Source organism: Oncorhynchus nerka, linkage group LG13, assembly GCF_034236695.1.
Source record: "Oncorhynchus nerka isolate Pitt River linkage group LG13, Oner_Uvic_2.0, whole genome shotgun sequence".
Lineage (NCBI taxonomy): Eukaryota > Metazoa > Chordata > Actinopteri > Salmoniformes > Salmonidae > Oncorhynchus > Oncorhynchus nerka.
Genome location: NC_088408.1, coordinates 52,912,130 through 52,928,129, shown reverse-complemented (window position 1 = coordinate 52,928,129; position 16,000 = coordinate 52,912,130). Strand labels below are relative to the sequence as shown.

The 16,000-nt window shown below is 41.6% G+C and overlaps 1 protein-coding gene across 1 annotated transcript; it reads right to left on the bottom strand.

The window, feature by feature from the left end:
- Nucleotides 1-1,706: 1,706 nt before the first annotated feature.
- LOC135574787 (G-protein coupled receptor 183-like) lies at nucleotides 1,707-3,595 on the bottom strand. The gene has a single exon (XM_065026986.1). It carries the CDS (start codon nucleotides 3,593-3,595, stop codon nucleotides 2,729-2,731), a length of 867 nt encoding a protein of 288 aa, XP_064883058.1. The 3' UTR covers nucleotides 1,707-2,728.
- Between the last annotated feature and the right edge of the window lie 12,405 nt (nucleotides 3,596-16,000).

Here is a 16,000-nt window from a genome sequence, read left to right as displayed (position 1 = left end):
TTGAATTTTAAAAAATGACGTTACGTTTTGAAACTATGTTTTTTTCGTTTATCACACAGTCTACATATAACGATATCTAGGCTTTATATGGACCAATTTAATCGAAATAAAGACCCAAATAGTGTTTATGGGACATCTAGGAGTGCCAACAAAGAAGATGGTGAAAGGTAATGAATGTTTTCTATTTTATTGTGCGGTTTGTGTAACGCCGAAATGCTAATTATTTTGTTTACGTCCCCTGTGGGTCTTTTGGGGTGTTGCATGCTATCAGATAATAGCTTCTCATGCTTTCGCCGAAAAGCATTTTAAAAATCTGACTTGTTGCCTGGATTCACAACGAGTGTAGCTTTAATTCGATACCCTGCATGTGTATTTTAATGAACTTTTGAGTTTTAACTAATACTATTAGCATTTAGCGTAGCGCATTTGCATTTCCAGAGCTCTAGTTGGGACGCAAGCGTCCCGAGTAGAAGCAACAGGTTAACTTTCTGACGAAAAAATATGCACAATCGTTTGTCTCTACATTGACTAACATATTTTTTTCTTGACTCGTTATAATGTTATAACTACTTACATTTGCCTCCCCGTAATGTTTTGTCAGCCATCTTTGCTGAAGAAAGTCACCAGGGAAGGGTGGCTCCACGTCAAATTTGTCATTGGAACCACTCAATATGATTGGTCATATAAAAACCTGGGGACCCAAATGCATAATGAGTGCTCTAACTCCCCCTTGTGGTGGTCTGGAACAATGAAGCTGTGACGCTGGGTACCTCTATGTCCCGTGGTGTAAGTTCACAACTTTTAAAGGAGGAACCACGGTACCACTTTTAGTCTTAATATTTACTGCACTACTCACTGTTTAGCACATGACCTCACATGTGAATCCTTGAAGAGATGGGTGGCTTAAAAGGGTGGGAACAATGCTGAATGGGTGTAGACAAAGGAGAGCACCCCAGTAGGTACCAAACCTTTCAAAGGCCCTTTCTCAAAAGTGAGTTTACATGTTGATCAAATTTTAAAGCAGAATTCATAATTTGCAGTGTATGATATACCATTTTGTAGCTCGATGTCATCATCGAATATTGTAAGAGCTTTCATTGTCTGCTTATATGCCCCTTTTATTTATCCTACGGTTCTGACTTGGTGTACAGGGAGAATACTGTAAGAACGGTCCATGTTCTGAATTTTTTCGCTGCACATTTCAAAAGTGCTGAACAAATAGTTATATTGACAACGTCCGTCCTGGCTCACTCATTATTGTCTTAATCTAAATTACGGATGGTCTCTTATCCGCTCGTTGTCCCCTTATGCCATGGTTTGTACATCTGAATTGTCAGTATAAACTACATTTGTTTAAGGAAGTCAGCCATATCAGCTCTGTTTTTAAAAAAGGCAGTAAATAAGGCTGAATTAACTATTTTGCTGCCAGATAAGGCTCCGCTGATAACCAGGGGTAGCGGTGGTAATGATTCACTCCATGGAGCTGAAAAGAAGGCTCTGCCGTTCGGACAGCTTAATGTAAGCCCTATCAGTTTGTGGGCACCGTTTGGCACCATTTATAGTACAATTCATGTATTGTTTAGTGTTGTGTAGTGGCTTTACTGGCATGCATCAAAAATATCTTGCCCCACGAAGATTTTCATGCTAATATTGCTATGGCAAACAGTGTGAAGTCATACATTAAACATATTTATTCTTTTGACGTTCATCTTCACATTTAGAACAAATACTGACATTTTAGTGATCACATATACGCAGTCAACAATTTACAAATAAGCAGGTGTAGTCTTGTTGGCTACAACTCTTGTGCAACTTGTGTAGCCTATGTAGGCTTTAATCTAAATATTTTCAATATTGTCCATCTGTGAACGTCTGTAGCCATGATGACATACCACATATGGTTGGACTACGTACATTTCACATGCAGGGTAATAAAATAGGCGCAGGGTTTGCAAGAATTTACCACAAGAGACGTGCAGGTTAATGAATCATCCATTTTTAAAGGTGAAGTTGAGGTAGCATTCGATACTATGACATTCCTAGTGAAATATTTTTGGATAGCTGGAAAAATAAATGCTGGTTAGGAGAGACAATTTTACAGTCTGGTCCATTCCATCTCTCAAATCCTATTTCACCTTTTCCCACAACAAAAGTGAATTTACATTTCTCATGCATCATTCTTGGAAGGGTCCTATCTCCGACAATGATGGTGCATTAACATGTGCATTAATTCATTAAAATGAAATGTATTAATACCAGGTTAGAAATGAAAATGTGTCAGTCTTTACAGTAAAACAACAACAAAAAGAAATACAAGAGTGTGGGTAGGCTACCAGAGAAAGTTTGGGGGGAAATAGTGGAAAAGGAAATTGAAGCAAACAAGGGCCATGGGTGTTGCGCAAAATTAGGCACTTAGATTGTTCACACCGGTTGCCCCAAGACCCTCGCTATGCTTAAAATTCTTCCTCTGTCTTTGCTCATCCTTAAGTGATCAAAACCGATTCTGTGTGTGAGAGAAAAAAACAGAAACATCAACACCTACAGTCTTGACACATTACGTAAATAGTTGAGACAGTGTTAACTCCCAACCCTGGACCTGGAGAGCCAGGTTGTAGACTTTTGTTCTAACATTTAGATCTTGATTCAGTTGGTTTATAGGTCTGAAACAGAAACTTGGCACCCTGTGGGGTCTCTATAGGACCAGGGTTGGTGACTCCTTTGTAATAGCCTACCTTCCCTTCCGCTTGGGACACACTCTCCTCCACACCGTTCTCCATACCGCACAGCTTAGCGCTGGGCTGCCCCAGATGTACAACGCTGGTGTGACCAATGCGTTAAACCTCGCCAAGATGGCAAACAGATTTGTTGCCTCATTCCTAAACTTCAGACCGTGGTAAGTTAGCTGCCGCACTATGATATTGACAAAGGAGGGAGCCCATAACACTAAGAAGCATATGACCACAAACACTATGATGCGCAGAGACTCTTTCTTGTTATCTCTCTCAGTGCTGGGTGCCTCTCGCCCTAGCTGGTTTCTGGCTATGATGTACAACTTGATGGTCATCAATACCTTGGTAAGAACTATTATTTGCAAAGTCATAACGCCGAATGCATTAATCTGCGCAGCTGTTGAGATGGGAACCATGTTTTGCACCATTAATATGGAATAGGTGTAAATCCAACAAAACGCACAAATTCCAATGACAAACGAACGCGACATGAAGCGATTGTAAAAAAAGGGGTGGCACACTGCAAAGTACCTGTCAAATTGGGCAAACAAAAATGTGAGCACATTCACCCCTAGGAATGAAGGCAAAATGTAAAACGTTCCATTCCTGGATGGGTAGCCTTCTTGAACGTCGAAGAGACCGAGGTAATAAATGGAAAAACCAGTCAGTGTGTCACTGATGCTGGTGTTCAACATAAATATGAACCGGTTCTGTATTCGCAGAGATCTCGTGCTAAAGATAGCGATCACTACCGAGCCAGCGATGAGAATAGCACTTGTAGCGAACAGAATGTGGAAAATAAAGATAAGAACGTCCTTGGGGCTGTCGAAGTCAACCCACAGTAGAATGGTCGCGTTTGAGAGCATCGTGACGTTTTGTCAGATGGTGAGCGATGAATCAGTATTTATAGCCTAACCACCATGTCTAATGAATGCACGTCTCTCCTGAGGGTCAGCACATTGTCACCAGAGTAAATATGTTTACAGGCACACAATTAGCGTTGTTATGCAAGGTCAGGGGTAGATTGGGCCTGAGATGGGAACATGGAAAGTTGAACCACTATATGATTTGTATTGGGTGAAAAACAATGCCTTATAGTATTTAGATTACAAAATGCATAAAGGACAATGACTTAATTGCCATGTCAATGAATTCATGTTTGCCATCGCCAAATCCCAATGCTCTTTATTATCCGAAGTGAGGGGTAGAAGGAGCCTAATTCCCTCTCTTACTTATTGCTAACTATCCACATATTGGGCCTTGCCAGGGAAAGAGGAGCCCACACATTAGTTTGAGTTAATTAGACCTGTAATCAGTAGGCTATAGGCCTAATTCATCCCTCCATAGACTGTCTTGAATGATGTCACACTGCCAAATGTCTTGTAATATAATTATATTGTGCACTGGAGGAATCAAATGAGTTGTTATGGACCTTTTCTCAAATTGATTAGCTTAACTTTTTTGGGGATAGGATGCATCATTTTCATTTTTGGATGAATAGCGTGCCCAGAGTGAACTGTCTCCTACTCTGTCCTAGATGCTAATATATGCATATTATTATTAGTATTGAATAGAAAACACTCTGAAGTTTCTACAACTGTTTGAATGATGTCTGTGAGTATAACAGAATTCATATGGCAGGCAAAAACCTGAGAAAAAAATCGAACTGGGAAGTGGGAAATCTGAGGTTTGTAGTTTTTCAACTCAGCCCCTATTGAAGATACAGTGGGATATTGGTCATCTTACACTTCCTAAGGCTTCCACTAGATGTCAACAGTCTTTAGAACGTTGTTTCAGGCTTCTACTGTGAAGGCCGGCTGAATGAGAGGGGAATGAGTCAGAGGTCTGCCAGCAGCCAGGAGCTCGTGACACGTGGTCATGTGAAAGTTACCTCGCGTTCCATTGCTTTTCTACAGACAAAGGAATTCTCCGGTTGGGACATTATTGAAGATTTATGTTAAAAACATCCTAAAGATTGAGTCTACACTTCGTTTGATATGTTTCTACGACCAGTAATATAACTTTTTTGACTTCGTCCGACCTATCCACTGGACTTGCACGCGCGTTTGGATTTGTTTACCAAACGCCCTAACAAAAGGAGGTATATGGACATAAATGATTCACTTTATCAAACAAATCAAACATTTATTGTGGAACTGGGATTCCTGGGAGTGCATTCTGATGAATATCATCAAAGGTGAGTGAATATTTATAATGCTATTTCTGAGTAATGTTGACTACACAACATGGCGGATATTTATTTGGCTGGTTTGGGCTCTGATCGCTGTACTCAGAATATTGCATGGTATGCTTTTTTCGTAAAGTTTTTTTGAAATCTGACACAGCGGTTGCATTAACCTCTTAAGTCGACCCTCTACTTTTTCGAACATTCTGTTAAAAATCGCGCAACATTTCAGCGCCCTGCTACTCATGCCAGGAATATAGTATATGCATATGATTAGTATGTGTGGATAGAAAACACTCAGACGTTTATCAAACTGGTTAAATCACGGCTGTGACTATAACAGAACGTGCGTTTCATCGAAAAGTGCAGGAAAATCTGATCACTGAAAATTGAAAAATATATCCATGTGCCACTTCAACCCATTGATAAAGGTGAACCACATTAAATGGGGCCGAGGTTGCAATACCTACAGCTTCCACACGATGTCAACAGTCTTGTCATTTGCCTACTATTTGTTTCTTGGTCAAACAGACGCAAGGCAGCGCCTTTCTTCCGGTCTCCGACCGGATATTTTGGTTGAGATTTCCCCGGACATTATTTCCAGACGTACAGCTATAGAATATACATCGCCTCGTGATCAATTTGATCGCTTATTAACGTTTACTAATACCTAAAGTTGCATTACAAAAGTATTTCGAAGTGTTTTGTGAAAGTTTATCGTCAACTTTTTTAATTAAAAAAAATGACGTTACGTTATAAAATGCTATTTTTTTCCTTGATCACACAGTCTTCATAGATCGATATCTAGGCTATATATGGACCGACCGATTTAATCGAAAAAAAGACCCAATAGTGATGTTTATGGGACATTTAGGAGTGCCAACAAAGAAGACGGTCAAAGGTAATGAATGTTTTATATTTTATTTGTGCGTTTTGTGTAGCGCCGACTATGCTAATTATTTTGTTTACGTCCCCTGCGGGTCTTTTGGGGTGTTACATGCTATCAGATAATAGCTTCTCATGCTTTCGCCGAAAAGCATTTTAAAAATCTGACTTGTTGCCTGGATTCACAACGAGTGTAGCTTTAATTCACTACCCTGCATGTGTATTTTAAAGACACACAGAGCCTGCAATGTCATTTCCATATTCTCAAGGCCGTGCCGAGTTCAACGAGATGCCCCGCTTGCCCCGCTTGACCGTAACTCGCTCTGATTGCAGCGACCGTGAAAAAGTAGGCCCAAAATTAAGCCTGGCCCTAAATGTAAACTGCTTTTGGGTGACAGTGAGAGAACCGTTAGGGTGAGAAGCCCAATTCATCCTCAGGAACGTTCCTGAGGTCCTCCCGATCCGTGCAAGCCTAACCTTGACCGTGTGGCATTAACCCTTAACCTCTCTAAACGATTAATTTGATTGCTTTTCTGATTTTCGTGAACAAGCTACTTGATGCTAAGTGTACTTGATGTTTTGTCGAAGCGATCGATAAACTTACACAAACGCTTGGATTGCGTTCCCTGTAAAGCATATTTTCAAAATCTTTAACAGAAGGCTAAGCTGTGTATTCTTATATTGCACTTGTGATTTCATGAATATAAATATTTTTAGTAATATTCATTGAATGTAGCGCTATGCTATTCAGCAGTTGTTGATGACAATTATCCCGTTAACGGGATTGCAGCCATAACAAGTTAACCTCTTGCCTCTACTTGGGACGCTTGCGTCCCAACTAGAGCTCTGGAAATGCAAATGTGCTACGCTAAATGCTAATAGTATTAGTTAAAACTCAAAAGTTCATTAAAATACACATGCAGGGTATCAAATTAAAGCTACACTCGTTGTGAATCCAGGCAACAAGTCAGATTTTTAAAATGCTTTTCGGCGACAGCATGAGAAGCTATTATCTGATAGCATGCACCAATACACTACAACAGAAAAGCACAGCAGGGGACGTAAACAAAATAATTAGCATTTCGGCGTTACACAAACCGCACAATAAAATAGAAAACAGTCATTACCTTTCACCATCTTCTTTGTTGGCACTCCTAGACGTTACGTTTTGAAACGATGTTTTTTTCGTTTTTCACACAGTCTACATATAACAATATCTAGGCTTTATATGGACCGATTTAATCGAAATAAAGACCCAAATAGTGTTTATGGGACATCTAGGAGTGCCAACAAAGAAGATGGTGAAAGGTAATGAATGTTTTCTATTTTATTGTGCGGTTTGTGTAACGCCGAAATGCTAATTATTTTGTTTACGTCCCCTGTGGGTCTTTTGGGGTGTTGCATGCTATCAGATAATAGCTTCTCATGCTTTCGCCGAAAAGCATTTTAAAAATCTGACTTGTTGCCTGGATTCACAACGAGTGTAGCTTTAATTCGATACCCTGCATGTGTATTTTAATGAACTTTTGAGTTTTAACTAATACTATTAGCATTTAGCGTAGCGCATTTGCATTTCCAGAGCTCTAGTTGGGACGCAAGCGTCCCGAGTAGAAGCAACAGGTTAACGTAAACACTTAAAACTCAGGATTCTGTAAAGGCATACCCCAATCAGGATATGAGTTTACTTATAGCTTCCTGTGCCAACCGGAAGTGCCTTAAATGGTGTCGTAGTGGCTGTTTCGAAGGGTTAAAAAGGTCAGATCTTTTCAAAACCTCATATGTGTGATTAGGCAACCCCCATGAACTGGGTAAAACAAAGCGCGGGAACAGTCCTACGCCATTTCCGGTCACAACTTGCAGACTTGCAGACTTGTGTTGCTGTGCGTTTTGTTGCCAACCTTACTTGCTACCTGACAAATTTACGGTTTTTACTTTTTAATTACCGTTTATATTTTTGTTTTTTCCCTCAACTTTTTCACTCCGGACGCTTTATCTGGACATGGTTCGTCAGGACCTACAACAGCCGAAGCTAAGTAGTAACATTAACATGATGCCTTCTAATTGCAGTCGCTGTACTCATAATATACAGAAGAATGATCGCCTTACGGCGAGGATAGCTACAAGCCCAGCTTCAGACGCAATCGTTAGGCAAGGGTAATTTCAGTGTAGGAAAGGTTGAAATAGCGTAAGTACAGATAGTAACGTTAGTATAAATCCCCTCGCACGGTCCCCGCAGCCGGACAACATTCTCACGGTTTCTGGAAGGAAATGCTGTAGGAATGCTCAACCGGTGTCGCTCATTCAGCCGACAGAAACTTTCAACCGGTTTTCCCCATTAAGCAGCGAGTCGGAGTCAGAGACCGAGCCTTCTCTTGTCTCTACCTCCTCCCGTTACAGGGTCTGAGACGTGGAAGCTTCCCACCATTAGCTCTGAGAAATTGAAAAGTCTAGTCATTGTCGACTCCATTAGACTTAAAACAAATCATCCAGCGATCATACACTGTTTACCAAGGGGCAGGGCTACCGACGTTAAGACTAATCTGAAGATGGTGCTGGCTAAAGCTAAAACTGGCGAGTGTATAGAGTATAGAGATATTGTTATCCACGTCAGCACCAACGATGTTAGGATGAAACCGTCAGAGATCACCAAGCGCAACATAGCTTCAGCGTGTAAATCAGCTAGAAAGATGTGTCGGCATCGAGTAATTGTCTCTGGCCCCCTCCCAGTTATCATAATCTTGATGTGATTGGCCTGACTGAAACATGGCTTAAGCCTGATGAATTTACTGTTTTAAATGAGGCCTCACCTCCTGGCTACACTAGTGACCATATCCCCCGTGCATCCCGCAAAGGCGGAGGTGTTGCTAACATTTACGATAGCAAATTTCAATTTACAAAAAAAAAAAGACGTTTTCGTCTTTTGAGCGTCTAGTCATGAAATCTGTGCAGCCTACTCAATCACTTTTCATAGCTACTGTTTACAGGCCTCCTGGGCCATATACAGCGTTTCTCACCGAGTTCCCTGAATTCCTATCGGACCTTGTAGTCATAGCAGATAATATTCTAATCTTTGGTAACTTTAATATTCACATGGAAAAGTCCACAGACCCACTCCAAAAGGCTTTCGGAGCCATCATCGACTCAGTGGGTTTTGTCCAACATGTCTCTGGACCCACTCACGGTCACAGTCATACTCTGGACCAAGTTTTGTCCCATGGAATAAATGTTGTGGATCTTAATGTTTTTCCTCATAATCCTGGACTATCGGACCACCATTTTATTATGTTTGCAATTGCAACAAATAATCTGCTCAGACCCCAACCAAGGAACATCAAAAGTTGTGCTATAAATTCACAGACAACACAAAGATTCCTTGATGTCCTTCCAGATTCCCCCTGTCTACCCAAGGACGCCACAGGACAAAAATCAGTTAACCACCTAACTGAGGAACTCAATTTAACCTTGCGCAATACCCTAGATGCAGTTGCACCCCTAAAAACGAAAAACATTTCTCATAAGAAACTAGCTCCCTGGTACACAGAAAATACCTGAGCTCTGAAGCAAGCTTCCAGAAAATTGGAACGGAAATGGCGCCACACCAAACTGGAAGTCTTCCGACTAGCTTGGAAAGACAGTACCGTGCAGTACCGAAGAGCCCTTACTGCTGCTCGATCATCCTATTTTTCCAACTTAATTGAGGAAAATAAGAACAACCCGAAATTCCTTTTTGATACTGTCGCAAAGCTAACTAAAAAGCATTCCCCAAGAGAGGATGGCTTTCACTTCAGCAGTGATAAATTGAGTCTGCTCAACTCTGCCAGGACCTAGGATCAAGAGAGACGCTCAAGTGTTTTAGTACTAATATCTCTTGACACAATGATGAAAATAATCATGGCCTCTAAAACCTTCAAGCTGCATACTGGACCCTATTCCAACTAAACTACTGAAAGAGCTGCTTCCTGTGTTTGGCCTTCCTATGTTGAACATAATAAATGGATGTGTACCAAACTCACTAAAAGTGGCAGTAATAAAGCCTCTCTTGAAAAAGCCAAACCTTGACCCAGAAAATATAAAAAACTATCGGCCTATATCGAATCTTCCATTCCTCTCAAAAATGTTAGAAAAGGCTGTTGCGCAGCAACTCACTGCCTTCCTGAAGACAAACAATGTATATGAAATGCTTCAGTCTGGTTTTAGACCCCATCATAGCACTGAGACTGCACTTGTGAAGGTGCTAAATTACCTTTTAATGGCATCAGACCGAGGCTCTGCATCTGTCCTAATGCTCCTGGACCTTAGTGCTGCTTTTGATACCATCGATCACCACATTCTTTTGGAGAGATTGGAAACTCAAATTGGTCTACACGGACAAGTTCTGGCCTGGTTTAGATCTTATCTGTCGGAAAGATATCAGTTTGTCTCTGTGAATGGTTTGTCCTCTGACAAATCAACTGTAAATTTCGGTGTTCCTCAAGGTTCCGTTTTAGGACAACTATTGTTTTCACTATGTATTTGACCTCTTGGGGATGTCATTCGAAAACATAATGTTAACTTTCACTGCTATGACTGGATGACACACAGCTGTACATTTCAATGAAACATGGTGAAGCCCCAAAATTGCCCTCGCTAGAAGCATGCGTTTCAGACATAAGGAAGTGGATGGCTGCAAACTTTCTACTTTTAAACTCGGACAAAACAGAGATGTTTGTTCTAGGTCCCAAGAAACAAAGAGATCTTCTGTTGAATCTGACAATTAATCTTAATGGTTGTACAGTCGTCTCAAATAAAACTGTGAAGGACCTCTGCGTTACTCTGGACCCCGATCTCTCTTTTGAAGAACATATCAAGACCATTTCAAGGACAGCTTTTTTCCATCTACGTAACATTGCAAAAATCAGAAACTTTCTGTCCAAAAATGATGCAGAAAAATTAATCCATGCTTTTGTCACTTCTAGGTTAGACTACTGCAATGCTCTACTTTCCGGCTACCCGGATAAAGCACCAAATAAACTTCAGTTAGTGCTAAATACGGCTGCTGGAATCCTGACTAGTACCCAAAAATGTGATCATATTACTCCAGTGCTAGCCTCCCTACACTGGCTTCCTGTCAAGGCAAGGGCTGATTTCAAGGTTTTACTGCTAACCTACAAAGCATTACATGGGCTTGCTCCTACCTATCTCTCTGATTTGGTCCTGCCGTACATACCTACACGTACGCTACGGTCACAAGACGCATGCCTCCTAATTGTCCCTATAATTTCTAAGCAAACAGCTGGAGGCAGGGCTTTCTCCTATAGAGCTCCATTTTTATGGAATGGTCTTCCTTCCCATGTAAGAGACGCAAACTCGGTCTCAACCTTTAAGTCTTTACTGAAGACTCATCTCTTCAGTGGGTCATATGATTGAGTGTAGTCTGGCCCAGGAGTGGGAAGGTGACGGAACGGCTCTGGAGCAACGAACCGCCCTTGCTGTCTCTGCCTGGCCGTTCCCCTCTTTCCACTGGGATTCTCTGCCTCTAACCCTATTACAGGGACTGAGTCACTGGCTTACTGGGGCTCTTTCATACCGTCCCTAGGAGGGGTGCGTCACTTGAGTGGGTTGAGTCACTGATGTGATCTTCCTGTCTGGTTTGGCACCCACCCCCCTTGGGTTGTGCCGTGGCGGAGATCTTTGTGGGCTATACTCGGCCTTGTCTCAGGATGGTAAGTTGGTGGTTGAAGATATCCCTTTAGTGGTGTGGGGGCTGTGCTTTGGCAAAGTGGGTGGGGTTATATCCTTCCTGTTTGGCCCTGTCCGGCGGTGTCCTCGGATGGGGCCACATTGTCTCCTGATCCCTCCTGTCTCAGCCTCCAGTATTTATGCTGCAGTAGTTTCTGTGTCGGGGGGCTAGGGTCAGTTTGTTATATCTGGAGTACTTCTCCTGTCGTATTCTGTGTCCTGTGTGAATTTAAGTGTGCTCTCTCTAATTCTCTCTTTCACTCTTTCTTTCTCTCTCTCGGAGGACCTGAGCCCTAGGACCATGCCTCAGGACTACCTGACATGATGACTCCTTGCTGTCCCCAGTCCACCTGGCCGTGCTGCTGCTCCAGTTTCAACTGTTCTGCCTTATTATTATTTGACCATGCTGGTCATTCATGAACATTTGAACATATTGGCCATGTTCTGTTATAATCTCCACCTGGCACAGCCAAAAGAGGACTGGCCACCCCACATAGCCTGGTTCCTCTCTAGGTTTCTTCCTGGGTTTTGACCTTTCTAGGGAGTTTTTCCTAGCCACCGTGCTTCTACACCTGCATTGCTTGCTGTTTGAGGTTTTATGCTTCTGTACAGCACTTTGAGATATCAGCTGATGTACGAAGGGCTATATAAATATATATGATTTGATTTGATTTAAATCAGTCATTTCTCCCCCCAATAAATCACACACACACACACAGCTAGGACAGAGGGACACAGTGTGCTGCGTAGAGACAGACAGTGCCTGCAATAGATAGCTTTGTTCGATCTAAAGAAGAACCGTGAGACCTAGAGTTCTGAAACTTTAGAAACCTGTTCTAGACCTCAGGTCGATAGTGCGTGGTGAGTTACTTGGCTCTAGAATGTTCTCAGACCGAGAAACAGGCTCGTACATTTGCAATGACTTCAATTCATTTTGACCATTACGAAAATTACGATATTTTGAAAAGTCTCAGAGACGCAAGACTAGGTGCATCGAAACCGGCTCGGCCCATAGAGACGGACCCCAACGTTTCTGTCCGATAGCTCATTCAAGGACCCCGTAGCAAGGCATGGAAAAAAAGTAGATTTTTAACACCAATTAAGGTCTTGCTATCGAGCCGAAACTCGGGATTCGGGGTCGCCTCACATAGGCCTACACATAATGTCAGAACTGGACCCGCAGCTACAACGTAACTATATGTTTTACGCTTTTATTATGTTTTAAACTGAAAGCGCTGTGAATTATGGGCCTGCTCTGAAATATGTGATAGTTGGCTTCTAAATGAGTTGGAAAAAGTGGGTTTGGTGTCAGATGGTATCAGTTTGGTGTCAGAATGACATCTAATTGACTGATAGACGGTGACTTGCTAGTTGACTTTTGAACATTTGCAATATGTTTAAACGGAGAGGGACCATCACCAAAATGGCATTCTGAAATCAACACTAAAAATGGCATCACCATAGTCTCCAGACTGTGCCGAGTTCAACGAGATGCCCCGCTTGACCGTAGCTCGCTCTGAGTGCAGCAACAGTGAAAAAAATCAGGCTCAAAATGAGGCCTGGCCCTAAATTTCAGGGGCTTTTGGGGGACAGCGGCGGAACCGTTAGAAGGACAATTCGACCACAGGAATGTTCCTAACGTCCTCCCGATCTGTGCAAGCCTAACCTTGACCGCATGGCATTAACCCTTAACAGGTAAACAGGGTTTTTTGACCTCATAGATTACAATGACATCTCTCCCCATAGGAATACATTGCCTGCTCCCCTAAATTCAACCTGGAGCCTATGTGGGTCAATAATGCCCCAGGCCACTATGAGGTCTACCTGTGTCGATTCTAAGCTTCCTGGAGCAACCGGAAGTGGTAAAATATACCCAAAATATATTTTGAAACACATAACCTGAAATGTGAAAATGACTGCATTCAACCCTGTGTAGATCAGTCAATTCTTAACATAAAGCCTTTAAACTCAGGATTCTGTAGGAGCATATGCCAAGCAAGATATGTGTTTACTTATAGCTTCCTGTGCCAACCGGAAGTGCCTTTAATTGGGTCACAGTGTCTGTTTCGAAGGGTTAAAAAAGTTGCATCTTTCCTAAACTTCATACGTGTGACTAGGTAACCCTCATGAACTGTAAATCAGTCATTTCTCCCAACAGATGTCAAAGAAGAAAGAAAAGCTCTCACACACACAGCAAGGATGGAGTGACAAAGTGCGGTGCTTAAAAACACCGCGAGCAGGCAATGGCATTACCATAATCTCTAGGCCGTGCCGAGTTCAACGAGATATCCCGCTTGACCATAGCTCGCTCGGTCTAAGCGCAGTGACCATGAGAAAAAGTAGGCCCAAAATGAAGCCTGCCCCTCAACGTCGTTTGCTTTTGGGTGACAGTGAGAGAACCGTTATGGTGAGAAGCACAATTCGACCTCAGGTACGTTCCTGAGGTCCTCTCGATCTGTGCAAGCCTAACCTTGACCATGTGGCATTAACCCTTAACAGTTCCATGTGTATAACTTGTATTATCATCTATATTTAGGATGAGTATTTCTGTTGAAACGATGTGGCTATGCAAAATCAGTTGATGTTTTTGGAACTAGTGAATCTAATAAGCCAATGTAAACTCAGATTTTTTAATATAAATATTAACTTTATCAAACAAAACATGCATGTATTGTGTAACATGAGTCCTATGAATGTCATCTGATGAAGATAACTCAAGGTTAGTGATACATTTTATCTCTATTTCTGCTTTTTGTGGCTGCTATATTTAGCTGGAAAATGGCTGTGCTTATTGTGGTTTGGTGGAGACCTAACATAATCGTTTGTAGTGCTTTTGCTGAAAAGGATATTTGAAATCGGACACTTTGGTGGGATTAACAACGAGAATTGAAAATGGTTTGAGACACATGTATGTTTGAGGAATGTTAATTATGAGATTTTTGATGTTTTGAAAATGGCGCCCTACACTTTGACTGGCTGTTGTCAAATCGCTCCCGTTAACGGAATTGCAGTCATAACTGTCACGCCCTGGTCTTAGTATTCTGTGTTTTCTTTATTATTTTGGTTAGGCCAGGGTGTGACATGGGTTTTTATGTGGTGTGTTTTTGTCTTGGGGTTTTGTTAGGTATTGGGTTTGTGGCTTAGTGGGGGTATCTAGCATAGTCTATGGCTGTCTGGAGTGGTCCTCAATCAGAGGCAGGTGTTTATCGTTGTCTCTGATTGGGAACCATATTTAGGCAGCCATATTCTTTGAGTGTTTCATGGGTGATTGTCCTTGTCTCTGTGTTTGCACCAGATAGGGTTGTTTTAGGTTTTCACTTTTCTTGTTTTGTTAGTCTGTTCATGTATAGTTGTCTTTATTAAAGAACCATGAATAGAAACCACGCTGCGTTTTGGTCCGCCTCTCCTTCACCTCAAGAGAACCGTTACAATAACAAGTTAACCTCTCTGTGCACCGAACCCGTTAGCGGGATTAAATTCGACAGCATACGGTGATGGCTACATAAATAGTCATATTAAACATTCATGAATATACAAGCGTCTCACATGTTTCGAAAGCCTAGAATCTTGCTAATCCAACTGCGTTGTCAGATATAAAAAAGTATTTACTGCAAAAGAATACGATGCGATTATCTGAGGACAGAGCCCCATAAAAAAAACTATTTCAACCAGCACAGACTGCAATAACATAAATCGTTTACCTTTGACGATCTTCCTCTGTTTGCAATCCCAATGCTGATTGTTACACAATGAATGGTCTTTTGTTTGATAAAATACATTTTTATAGCCTAACATGAAACATTTTGTGAACCGCTTGTGTCGTGAATTCCGTCTCATTCAATTTTCGACGACACATTCAATGTATATACACACACTTAATGTGACTTTATCCAGTCATGTTTGGTTTCATTGCAATCAACTGGTTGTTTTAAACACAACCAAACTGATGGGTCATTTCGCGGGACATATTGACTGAAAGAAACCGATTTGAAGACAACAGGTAATGACATCATTGTGCACCAATGATATGACCGCTGTTTCGTTGATTGACTGTATTTGAACTTCTTCGATATAGGGGGCGCTCTTTTAATTTTTGGATAATTTTTTTTTCCCGTTTTTAACAAGATATTTTGTCACGAAAAGATGCTCTACTATGCATATAATTGACAGCTTTGGAAAGAAAACACTCTGACGTTTCCAAAACTGCAAAGATATTGTCTGTGAGTGCCAAAGAACTAATGCTACAGGCAAAACCAAGATTAAATTTCATACAGGAAGTGCCCCAGATTTTGAATGCGCTGTGTTCTAATGTCTCCTTATATGGCTGTGAATGCGCCAGGAATGAGCCTACACTTTCTGTCGTTTCCCCAAGTTGTCTGCAGTATTGTGATGTATTTGTAGGCATATCATTGGAAGATTGACCATAAGAGACTACATTTACCAAGTGTCCGCTTGGTGTCCTCCGTCGAAATTATTGCGTAAT

What these genes read in the sequence shown, in the direction of transcription:
- LOC135574787 (XM_065026986.1), bottom strand. Translation starts at nt 3,595, where the DNA reads ATGCTCTCAAACGCGACCATTCTACTGTGGGTTGACTTCGACAGCCCC.